This window comes from Triticum aestivum, chromosome 2A (genome assembly GCF_018294505.1).
Source record: "Triticum aestivum cultivar Chinese Spring chromosome 2A, IWGSC CS RefSeq v2.1, whole genome shotgun sequence".
Lineage (NCBI taxonomy): Eukaryota > Viridiplantae > Streptophyta > Magnoliopsida > Poales > Poaceae > Triticum > Triticum aestivum.
The window spans coordinates 159,441,745-159,454,713 of NC_057797.1; the positions used below are offsets into that span (position 1 = coordinate 159,441,745).

General features: G+C 46.2%; 1 protein-coding gene across 2 annotated transcripts; it reads right to left on the reverse strand.

The window, feature by feature from the left end:
- Positions 1 to 3,646: 3,646 nt before the first annotated feature.
- LOC123188121 (putative polyol transporter 2) lies at positions 3,647 to 10,500 on the reverse strand. Of its 2 annotated transcripts, XM_044600162.1 has the most exons (5): positions 10,249 to 10,500; positions 5,578 to 7,243; positions 5,272 to 5,485; positions 4,236 to 5,186; positions 3,647 to 4,148 (listed from the first exon to the last, which is right to left on the reverse strand). In XM_044600162.1, the coding sequence occupies exons 3-5, from the start codon at positions 5,296 to 5,298 to the stop codon at positions 3,828 to 3,830; spliced, it is 1,299 nt and encodes a 432-aa protein (XP_044456097.1). In that variant the 5' UTR covers positions 5,299 to 5,485; positions 5,578 to 7,243; positions 10,249 to 10,500; the 3' UTR covers positions 3,647 to 3,827. The 2 variants fall into 2 exon arrangements, with proteins under 2 accessions (XP_044456097.1, XP_044456096.1); XM_044600161.1 differs by lacking the exons at positions 3,647 to 4,148; positions 4,236 to 5,186; positions 5,272 to 5,485; positions 5,578 to 7,243 and adding an exon at positions 8,510 to 10,164.
- Positions 10,501 to 12,969: the final 2,469 nt, after the last annotated feature.

Sequence of the window (12,969 nt, forward strand, 5' to 3'; positions counted from 1 at the left end):
GACGCTGACGGTAATGTTACTATCTACAAAGCTCGACTTGTTGCAAAAGGTTTTCGACAAGTTCAAGGGATTGACTACGATGAGACCTTCTCACTCGTAGCGATGCTTAAGTCTGTCCGAATCATGTTAGCAATTGCCGCATTTTATGATTATGAAATTTGGCAAATGGATGTCAAAACTGCATTCCTGAATGGATTTCTGGAAGAAGAGTTGTATATGATGCAACCAGAAGGTTTTGTTGATCCAAAGGGGGCTAACAAAGTGTGCAAGCTCCAGCGATCCATTTATGGACTGGTGCAAGCCTCTCGGAGTTGGAATAAACGCTTTGATAGTGTGATCAAAGCATTTGGTTTTGTACAGACTTTTGGAGAAGCCTGTATTTACAAGAAAGTGAGTGGGAGCTCTGTAGCATTTCTGATATTATATGTGGATGACATATTATTGATTGGAAATGATATAGAATTTCTGGATAGCATAAAGGGATACTTGAATAAGAGTTTTTCAATGAAAGACCTCGGTGAAGCTGCTTACATATTGGGCATTAAGATCTATAGAGATAGATCAAGACGCTTAATTGGACTTTCACAAAGCACATACCTTGACAAGGTTTTGAAGAAGTTCAAAATGGATCAAGCAAAGAAAGGGTTCTTGCCTGTGTTACAAGGTGTGAAGTTGAGTAAGACTCAATGTCCGACCACCACAGAAGATAGAGATAAAATGAAAGATGTTCCCTATGCTTCAGCCATAGGCTTTATCATGTATGCAATGTTGTGTACCAGACCTGATGTGTGCCTTGCTATAAGTCTAGCAGGGAGGTACCAAAGTAATCCAGGAGTGGATCACTGGACAGCGGTCAAGAACATCCTGAAATACCTGAAAAGGACTAAGGATATGTTTCTCGTATATGGAGGTGACAAAGAGCTCATTGTAAATGGTTATGTTGATGCAAGCTTTGACACTGATCCAGACGATTCTAAATCGTAAATCGGATACATGTTTTTACTGAACGGTGGAGCTATCAGTTGGTGCAGTTCTAAACAAAGCGTCGTGGCGGGATCTACATGTGAAGCGGAATACATAGCTGCTTCGGAAGCAGCAAATGAAGGAGTCTGGATGAAGGAGTTCATATCCGATCTAGGTGTCATACCTAGTGCATCGGGTCCAATGAAAATCTTTTGTGACAATACTGGTGCAATTGCCTTGGCGAAGGAATCCAGATTTCACAAGAGAACCAAACACATCAAGAGACGCTTCAATTCCATTCGGGATTTAGTCTAAGTGGGAGACATAGAAATTTGCAAGATACATACGGATCTGAATGTTGCAGACCCGCTGACTAAGCCTCTTCCACGAGCAAAACATGATCAGCACCAAGCCTCCATGGGTGTTAGAATCATTACTGTGTAATCTAGATTATTGACTCTAGTGCAAGTGGGAGACTGAAGGAAATATGCCCTAGAGGCAATAATAAAGTTATTATTTATTTCCTTATATCATGATAAATGTTTATTATTCATGCTAGAATTGTATTAACAGGAAACATAATACATGTGTGAATACATAGACAAAAATAGAGAGTCACTAGTATTCCTCTACTTGACTAGCTCGTTAATCAAAGATGGTTATGTTTCCTAACCATAGACATGAGTTGTCATTTGATTAACGAGATCACATCATTAGGAGAATGATGTGATTGACTTGACCCATTCCGTTAGCTTAGCACTTGATCGTTTAGTTTGTTGCTATTGCTTTCTTCATAACTTATACATGTTCCTATGACTATGAGATTATGCAACTCCCATTTACCGTAGGAACACTTTGTGTCCTACCAAACGTCACAACGTAACTGGGTGATTATAAAGGTGCTCTATAGGTGTCTCCGAAGGTACTTGTTGGGTTGGCGTATTTCGAGATTAGGATTTGTCACTCCGATTGTTGGAGAGGTATCTCTGGGCCCTCTCGGTAATGCACATCACTCAAGCCTTGCAAGCATTGCAACTAATAAGTTAGTTGCAGGATGATGTATTACGGAACAAGTAAAGAGACTTGCCGGTAACGAGATTGAACTAGGTATTGAGATACCGACAATTGAATCTCGGGCAAGTAACATACCGATGACAAAGGGAACAACGTATGTTGTTATGCGGTCTGACCGATAAAGATCTTCGTAGAATATGTAGGAGCCAATATGAGCATCCAGGTTCCGCTATTGGTTATTGACTGGAGACGTGTCTCGGTCATGTCTACATAGTTCTCGAACCCGTAGGGTCCGCACGCTTAAAGTTCGGTGACGATCGTAATTAGGGTTTTTGTGTTTTGATGTACCGAAGGTTGTTCGGAGTCCCGGATGTGATCATGGACATGAGGAGGAGTCTCGAAATGGTCGAGACATAAAGATTGATATATTGTAAGTCTATATTTGGATATCGGAAACGTTCCGGGTGAAATCGGGATTTTACCGGAGTACCGGGGGGTTACCGGAACCCCCCGGGGGTTATTGGGCCTACATGGGCCATAAGGGAGAAGAGGAGGGCCGAACAGGGCAGGCCGCGCGCCCCTCCCCCCTAGTCCGAATAGGACAAGGAAGGGGGGGGGCGGCGCCCCCCTTTCCTCTTTCTCCCTTCCTCCTTCCTTTTTCCAACAAGGCAAGAGGGGGGAGTCCTACTCCCGGTTGGAGTAGGACTCCTCCAGGCGCACCCATAGGACCGGCCACACCTCCCCCTCTCCCTCCTTTATATACTGAGGCAAGGGGGCACCCCATGACACACAAGTTGATCCTCATGATCGTTCCTTAGCCGTGTGCGGTGCCCCCTTCCACCATATTCCACCTCGGTCATATCGTAGCAGTGCTTAGGCGAAGCCCTGCGTTGATAGAATATCATCACCGTCATCACACCGTCGTGCTGATGAAACTCTCCCTCAATGTTTTGCTGGATCGGAACTCAAGGGACATCACCAAGTTGAACGTGTGCAGAACTCGGAGGTGCCGTACGTTCGGTACTTGGATCGGTCGGATCGGGAAGACGTACGACTACTTCCTCTACGTTGTGTCAACACTTCCGTTGCCGGTCCACGAGGGTACGTAGACAACACTCTCCCCTCTTGTTGCTATGCATCACCATGATCTTACGTGTGCGTAGGAATTTTTTTGAAATTACTACGTTCCCCAACACCGTCGATCTTGAGTCACCAAAACCCAAAATGATGGCTTTAGGTGGTTTCGTCGACCCCGAGCCACCCTAGACCCTAGATGATGGCTTTAGGTGGTTCCGTCGACCCCGAGCCACCCTAGACCAAAGTTGATGGATTTAGGTGGTTTCGTCGATCCCGAGCCACCAAAACCCAAAATGATGGCTTTAGGTGGTTCCGTCGACCCCGACCCACCCTAGACCCTAGTTGATGGCTTTAGGTGGTTCCGTCGACCCCGAGCCACCCTAGACCAAACTTGATGGCTTTAGGTGGTTCCGTCGATCCCGAGCCACCCTAGACCCTAGATGATGGCTTTAGGTGGTTCCGTCGACCCCGAGCATATCCTTGGCACCTGTTCTTCTTCATCAACGACCTCTCCAAGATCCATCTCTATCTCAATAACTTCATTAATATATCCAGCATATCAATAACTCCATTTTGAGTACTCATCAACATATCAATCATAAAAAGAACCATCCAGCCTTGCATAATATAATGAGTACTCATCAATAACTCCAGCATATTAATAACTCCAGCATATTAATAACTCCAGCATAATATGGCATTGATTCTTAAAGTACACCACCAAAGCAAGATCACATTGTATCACAGGATGCAAGAACACACACATGAAGTATCTAGTTACCACTTGCATAGAAGTAGCTCCTCCATCCACTATGTCTACCACCAGCACCTCTCCCAGTAGTAGATGTGGAGGGAGTAGTAGATGTGGAGGGACCAGATTGCCTTGGGGCAGAGAATGTACCTCTCCCTCTCCCAGCACCTCTCCCAGCACCTGGTGCAACACCTCTACCAGCACCTCTCCCAGCAGCACCTCTCCCAACTCCTCTCCCAGCACCTCCTGTTCCAGCTATTGGTGTTGTTGTAGGGGTTGTATGAGAAGTTCTTGCTGCTAGTGTAGTAGCAGCAGCACCAACATTGGAATTCCTTGCAAGAGGCTTGCATAAACAAGAAGCAAAATGAGTTAGTACTTAAAAAATGGAATGTACAAGAAGGAAAACATGTACTACTTATAAGAGGATCACCACATGTTTGTTCTTCCTCAAAGCCAGCTCAGGCTTCAACTGCTTCATGCAGCTTGTGTACCTATGTCCTTGCAGTCCACAATTGCCACATGTTATAGTCCCCATTCTTGATGTGTCCTTAGGCTTTGGAACTTCAAATTTCCCCTTGATCCTCTTCTCTTTCTTTCTTGCTCTCTTCACTTTAAATGCAGGCGGGTCAATGTCTGGACCAGGGGTCCTTGTCCAGTCATGCTCACCAGGAACTGGATAGATCATTGGTTCATAAGCTGCCACATAAAATGCTTTCTTGAAGAACTTGCTTACATAATCCTCTGGTTTTCTTTTGCCCTTGTTTATTGCTGAGATGGCATGGTTACATGGGATGCCAGTGAGGTCCCGTTTTCTGCACCCACATGTGTGCAATTGCAAGTTAACATCATGGGTTTGCTGCCCACTTGTAACTTGGCACAAGTCCACACCAGCTTGAATTGGTTTGCAATATTTGGCCCTCTCCTTCTCAACCTCTAGCTTCTCACTATAATGGGGTGTTATGTCCCATCTAGCATTCTTTCCACTCTCCCTATTCCTATGCCATCTCATCATCTGCTTATCCTTTATTCCATCACACATTGTCCTAATTGGTTTCTTCCTAACATCTAGGACATACTTGTTGAACACCTCAGACAAATTGTTAACTACAAGGTCAGTCTTGCTGTTTATGTCAAATGCATGCCTTGCCCATGTTTTCTTGGGTATTTGACAAAGCCACTCCCAAGCTTGCTCACATTCAGCTCTAAGGTCATTCATTGCAATGTTAAATTTGTGTTCACTATATGCATAGGCAACATTATCCATATACTTTTTCAAATCTTCCCCCCTAAACCCAGCATTTTGGAAGTTTGCATAGATATGCCTAAGGCAGAACCTTTGGTTGCACTTAGGAAAGACAACATTCACTGCATTTAGTAGGCCCTGGGACACATAATTAAACTAGCTAAGCTACTATCTAGCACAAAACAACCATATAGAAACAAGGACATAAGATAAAAGCACATACCTTTTGTCTAGCTAACATATTGTACATGGACCAAACTGTCGCTCTTCTCCTCCTAGGCAGATTTTAAGTTGGTGTAGAAACCAACACCAGTTAGGTGTGTCCTCTTGCCCAACAATACCAAATGCTAGTGGGTATATGTTATTGTTGCCATCTCTACCAGTGGCAGCAAGTAATTGAGCACCAGTAGTTAACTTAATGAAGCACCCATCAACACCTGAATGAGCAAGCAAATTCAATATTTAAAACATTCAAATGCATTTCAAGATAAAACAATATGTAACTAATGCACAAGGTGAACAAACTAACCAATGAATGGTCTGCTCCCCTTGAGATCAACCCCTCCCTTGCTCCATTGATGCAATAGAACATAGCATGGAATCTTGGACCTGGATGGGGGATTTTTTTTCAGTGGATGTTGGAGTTACAGTAGTGACTACTACTCTACTCCCAGGGTTTGTATCCATCACTGTCTGAGCATAGTCTTTCAACCTAGGGTATTGCTTCTTGTGGTCTCCTAGCACAACATCAATAGCTAGGTTCTTTGCCCTATATGCCATTGACTTGGGCACATCCACACCATACTTCTCCATGCAGGCATCAATCAAAGTCTGAATGACAGTTGTTAGATCAGATCTGAACAGTGACTCATACTTCTGTGCAAGCCACTTGGCACTTACCCTTGTTGTCTTTGTACTAATAGGGCAAGTGCGCTTAATTCTCATCTTCTTAATTACAAAAGTAGTTTTACCTTTTATAACTGCTGCCACCATAAAGAAGTTGCAATGTTTTTGGTTGCATTGTACAATTATTCTTTGATCTGAGTTCCTATGATATTTCAAGTTTCTACCTTGAGTGATGTGTAAGTTCAACAAAGCCTCTCTGAATTGATGTTGATCCTTGAAACACATCTTTAGACATAATTGCTCATGTGGTGCCTCCATTTTCTCATTGTGCCATTTTCTAGGAGGCCTCTGCTTTGCCCTGCTCTTCCTTTTCTTTCGCAGCATAAATGACAATGGCTCATAACCATCATCATCAGCCTCCTTCAACAATCCTTTCTCTTCTTCGTCAGATGAAGGTTTGAAATCAGGTTCCTCCTCTTGAACTACACTTGAATGTGTCCTTGTTGTAGGCCCTTTCCTAACTGGAAGCTTCTGTTTCTTCTTCTTCTTCTTCTTCTTCTTCTTCTTCTTCTTCTTCTTTTCATGTGCAATTACAGTTTCTTCATCCTGTGAAACAACTATCATCTTCATCCATTTGAAAAGGTTCCTCAACCTCTGTGTCACCCTCATAATGCACCACTTCTTCCTCCTCAGATTCTTCATCATCTGTTTCTTCCTCTTCTATTTCATCATACTCTCTCTATTTCTTTCCCTCATCCATCTCTATGTCATCAGCATCACCCATATAAAAAGGGTTTACATCACTGTCATCTTCACCTTCACAATCAGAACCACCACTGCCATCATATCCCTCTTCTTCTTCTATTTCCAAAACAACTTTCAGTTTTCCTCTTACATTCTTGCTCTCTTGTGTGCAAACACCAGTACCATGAGCTACACTGCAGCTGCTACTCTGACTTTCAAAGGCAACTCCTTCTTCATCAACAACATAGATGGGTGGCTCACTGAGATCATATAACACATGCCCTTCATACACAACAGTGGATAATTCTTGCCTCTCAAACTGGTTGCAAGGAGGTGGACATGCCCTCGCTAGCAAATTTAGAACCTTACACTCCTCAACCTGCCTCTTTACTAGTTGCAACTCAACATTACTCTCTACCATCTCCAATCCTTTCTCCCCTAAATCTGAATTCTCAATGTGAAACAGCAGATCATATTCACTAAATCCTTGGGTTTCCATCACTGCAATCATATTCAGGTATGTTACATCTGAACCGCAGAGCTTCAGCTCAAACATTTCTGAAGCATCAAAATGGAACCTAACAGCCAAAATGTCATCATACAAACTGCAAAATGAAATAATAGACAAAATTGGTTAATAAACAATTTTACTTAACAGATAGGCTAACATATAAACAAACCTTTGTTTAAGTTAACATATAAACAAAGCTTTGTTTAAGTTAACATATAAACAAAGCTTTGTTTAAGTTAACATATAAACAAAGCTTTTATTTACCCTTACAATATGAATAAACTAAACAATTGCTACAAAATCAAACAATGTAAACAACTATCTCAATGCAACCCTAATTACAGAGAGGGTACTTAACTCACATCAAACTGATGTTTTGTATTTTCAGATAAGTAGTTAACAGAATTGTCCACTAATGGTGCTCTGCTCTAGTTAGGACTCATTTAATCCACTATGCTTCTCTGCTCTGCTCTGCTCTAGCTAGGTAACACCTAATGCTGCTCTGGCAATTTGGACTAAGAAATAACAATGTAATCCACTAATGCTGCTTTGCTCTGCTCCAGTTAGGTAACACATAATGCTGCTCTGCTCTAGTTAGGACTCATGTAATCCACTATACTTCTCTGCTCTAGTTAGGACTAGCAATTAGAGTGCTAAACATGTAGGCAGTAAACCCTAACACTAATCCCCAATTTCAGTGAGCAAGAATGGAACAGTGGAGCACTTACAGAACATCACCGAAGCCATGAGTCCAGTGATGGGCGGTGCTAGGGTTGGCCACCCAAATTCGCGCCAATCCCAGCCTCTGCTCCATCGACAACGCCGGCTCCGCAAAATCTTCGTCCTCGCTACTGTACTCCGAGCTGGAGTAGCCGCCACTGCCATCGAGGCCTAAGTGGGGGAGGTCGCCGCCGCTCGCATCGCCCCGGCCATCGCCGCCTGCCGGAGTCGCCGAGGCCATCGTCGCCAGGGCACAGCAGCCGCGGGGGAGAGGAGGGCACGAGGGAGGAGCAGCTGCGGGGGAGGTGACAGCGCCTAAGCACTTCTATCCATGGCTACGGCGGAGTGGTGTGGCGGGCGACGGGGCGGGCGGGGAGGCAGCCGCCGGCGAGGGTGCGAGGAGAAGGAAGAGGGCAGAGCGGGGTCGGGGTCTGGCTCGACCGCACCAGCCGCGCCCTAAATGGTTGGACCCGGCCTCGTCCTAGTCAGCGCGCAGTCAGCGCGCGGGCACGCGCTCACTGTCCAGCGTGGCGCCTGACGGGCGGGCCCGACCAGTCAGATTCCTTGTCAATACGTATAAAACACACTTTTAGTCTTTTTTGCAAGGGCTCACCCCAATCTTGGTACTAACACGTAAAAATTACCAATCTTGGTATCAATCTGTTTCCAGTGCTCCAATTGTGATACTTCTATGCAATTTACTTGGCTAAAAGCAACTCTCAGTCAAGTAGTTAAGTGGCGCAACATGTAAAGAAAAAGAAAAAAGTTAAAAAGAAAATTTTCATAGATCTCAATGCATGATCTTATAAATAGCATCGTGAGATTTAGCAATCCCATTATGTGATTAATCAACTCTGGGTCCAGGCGAGGCGCCCAAGAGTCTGGCCCAGCAGCTCGCGTCCTGTGTCGCGGGGGCAGCATCTTCTGCCTCCGCGCCCGTGTCGGTCACGCCGAACAGACTGCCCATCTCCTCCAGCGTCCGGCCGCGCGTCTCCGGGAGGCAGGTGAAGAAGAACACCCACGCGAGCACGGCGATGCCGGCGTAGAGGAAGAAGGTGCCGCCCAGCGTGATGGCGCTGGACAGCGAGAGGAAGGTCATGGACATGGCGCCGCTGACCAAGCGGTTGCCGGCCTCCCCGACAGCGAAGCCCAGCGCGCGCACCCGCAGCGGCAAGATCTCCGTGGTGTACACACCCAACACGGGCCCGAGGCCGATGGAGAAGAATGACACGTAGACCAGGACGGACGCCACGCACAGGACGACCGCCCACGGGATCCTCGCGTCCGGGTTCTGGTCCACCACGGTGAGGCCCGTCGCGAGGCCGACGAGCGAGACTATTATGCCGCCAGTGCTGCATAGCAGCAGCGGCCTCCGGCCGACACGGTCGAGGAGGAACATGGCGACCAAGATGACGAGCGTCTTGACAACGCCCATAGCGCAGGTCGCGGCCAGCAGTTGGTGGTCGCCGGTGAGACCAGCGCTCTCGAACACGCGCGGGCTGTAGAGCACGACGGAGTCGGAGCCCGTCAACTGCTGGAACAAGAAGACGCCGAGCGCCGCGACCAGTATTCGCCGCATGGAAGGAGTCGGCGACAGGATGAGCTCTCTCCACACCTGCTTCTCCTCGCCGCCTCTCTTCCTGGGCACGACGACCACGTCGCCGTCGAGGTCGTCTGGAATGCCGGCGGCGGTCTTTATGTCAGCGAGGCGCTCCTCGGCCTCCTCCGGCGTGTCGGTGATCTTCTCCAGCACGACCCTCGCGTCCGCGAGGCGGCCTTTCATGACGAGCCACCGGGGAGACTCCGGCATGCCGGACACCAAGACGGCGAGCAGGACGGACGGCACCGCGCCGATGCCGAGCATGAAGCGCCAGCCAAGGTGGAGCGGCAGGCGAGCGAAGGCGTAGTTAGAGATGTAGCCGAGGAGGATGCCGATGTTGATGAAGACCTCCGTGAAGGACACAAGGAAGCCGCGCGCCGACGCCGGGGCGATCTCAGCTGTGTACACGGGCGCTATCACGATGGCGTAGCCCACGCCGATGCCGGCCACGAAGCGACCGAGCATCAGCATGGTGTAGCCGCTTGCGAAGCCCATGAGCAAGGCACCAGCAAAGAAGAAGAAGGCGGCAAAGATAGCCGTGAAGCGGCGGCCGATCCAGTCGGACGTCCTGCCGGCGGCTAATGTGCCGATGATGGAGTAGATGCTCAGGATGCCCATCAGGATCTCCACCTGCACGTCCGTGATCTCGAGGTCCTTCTGGATATACAGCGACGCCCCGCTCATCACACCGGTGTCTATGGCGGCCACGAAATAAACACTTCATATAGCCAAACGCGAGACAGAATCAGGCGTGGAGGTGATAATGTCAACATGTGTACCGTAGCCGAGGACGATGGAGGCCATGGAGGCGACGACGGCGCAGGTGGAGGCATACTTGATGTTGCTCTTCTTCTTTTTGGGTGCTACTGCCTCTAGGAGCCCGGCTGAAGCCATCTCTACTGATTGGTGATGTTTGGATCCTAATTAAGCATGAGGGATGGTGGAGTCTTATCGAACAAGTGCTTGAAATGATGGATGGCTGAGCACGTTTACCATGCTTCTACGTGCAAGCAAGTTCATACATCCTGACCTTGTTTGATTTCCATGACATCGCCAGGACCTTTTTATACTACATTTAATCGAGGATTAACGCGTCTTTTGGGATGCGCAGCCATCCTATTGACCATTTGATCAACCAACTTTGATTATTGTTATTTTTCAAATAGGAACATTTTTTATTGTTTCAGCACATGGCCACCGCTGGCAGCGTAAGCTTTGCCAGTTAGTGCATTGGGCAAATGATGGTACCAACCTGCACCTGCTGCAACAAATATTCTATTACTATCTCTGATGGCATTATATGCTGAGCCCACCCACCTTCCCGGTGAAACACGTTAACTTTGAGTACTCCTGCCGGTGGTCTTTGCCAAAGAGGGCTACAGTTCTATATCGTACTGTAAAACTTGTCTAGGAAATTACACAAATACACTAATTTTTTGAGGCAGAGGTAGTCCAAAATCAGAACTCTAAGCGATTTTGAAAACCACAACTCTTTTTGTTTTCAGTATTCTTGTACTTCCTCCTTTTCTGGTCTGCGTATACAATTTGGTCAAAGTCAAACATTGTCAACTTTGACTAAGCTTAGAAAAAAATATCAACATTAACAATATTATGAAACTAATATTACTAGATGCATCATGAAACTAGTTTTTATACCATATAGCTTTGATATTGTAGATGCAGACTTTTTTCTATAAAATTAGTTAAACTTTACAAAGTTTGATTTTGATTAAATTTTATATGCAAACTAACAAGAAATAGAGGCAGTTACTCATAATCAGGCATTACAATCACTCACGGTGATACTCAAGACATCCTCTCGACAAGAACCAAGGCAAACCGCAGTGCGACTGTGCAATCTACCAAAGCTTGCCAGAACCAAGCCAAAGCACGGTCCTCTGGACTACCACTATTCTGACTATGTCTAATGTGAGTAATAGAAGAACCGCGTTCCTTCATACTTTTCAGAATCTCTCTAACAAGGAAATCATTCCTTGATTAATATCCGTGCTGACAATAATCAATACTTCCTCCAAGCAATCAGATCCAACATCGACCAGGATGTTACTTCATTGCAAAGCCAAAGCAAAACCCTCCAGACTCGCTAGCAATTCGACCTCTAGTGCATCGGCACATGCGTGTGCATGCAACAACAAAAAATGACAATTCGGTCATGATCTCGCACGACCATCCTAGGTCCACCAATTCCAACCAAAAATGCCCCACTAGTATTAAGTTTAACTCGATCCACACTAGGTAGTTTCCAGCTGCTCGCCTGAGCAGAGGCCGTATGACGGAGTCGAATCCGGCATATGTTGGGTAGGGAGGTCCCGAGCTAGTAGCCTTGGCACGATGGTAACACAGACAGGTGATTTTATCCAAGTTCGGCCTCTCTTGAAAAGATAATACCCTACGTCCTGCTTTGATTCTATTGATTGAGGGGGTATAGAGTTGATACGTCTCCAATGTATCTACTTTTTCAAACACTTTTGCCCTTGTTTTGGATTCTAACTTGCATGATTTGAATGGAACTAATCCGGACTGACATTGTTTTCAGCAGAATTGTCATGGTGTTATTTTTGTGCAGAAATAAAAGTTCTTGGAATGACCTGAAAATCAACGGAGATTATTTTTGGAATATATAAAAAATACTGGCGAAAGAATCAAGGCCAGGGGGCCCACACCCTGTCCACGAGGGTGGGGGCGCGCCTACCCCCTAGGCACGCCCCCTGCCTCGTGGGTCCCTTGGTGCTCCTCCGACCACAACTCCAACTCTATATATTTGTGTTCGGGGAGAAAAAAAAACAAGGAGAAGGATTCATCACGTTTTACGATACGGATCCGCTGCCAAGCCCTAATCTCTCTCGGGAGGGCTGATCTGGAGTCCGTTCGGGGCTACGGAGAGGGGAATCCGTCGCCATCGTCATCATCAACCTTCCTCCATCACCAATTTCATGATGCTCACCGCCGTGCGTGAGTAATTCCATCGTAGGCTTGCTGGACGGTGATGGGTTGGATGAGATTTATCATGTAATCGAGTTAGTTTTGTTAGGGTTTGATCCCTAGTATCCATTATGTTCTGAGATTGATATTGCTATGACTTTACTATGCTTAATGCTTGTCACTAGGGCCCGAGTGCCATGATTTCAGATATGAACCTATTATGTTTTCATGAATATATGCGAGTTCTTGATCCTATCTTGGAAGTCTATAGTCACCTATTATGTGTTATGATCCATTAACCCCGAAGTGACAATAATCGGGATACTTACCGGTGATGACCGTAGTTTGAGGAGTTCATGTATTCACTAAGTGTTAATGCTTTGGTCCGGTACTCTATTAAAAGGAGGCCTTAATATCCCTTAGTTTCCAATAGGACCCCGCTGCCACGGGAGGGTAGGACAAAAGATATTATGCAAGTTCTTTTCCATAAGCACGTATGACTATATTCGGAATACATGCCTACATTACATTGATGAACTAGAGCTAGTTCTGTGTCA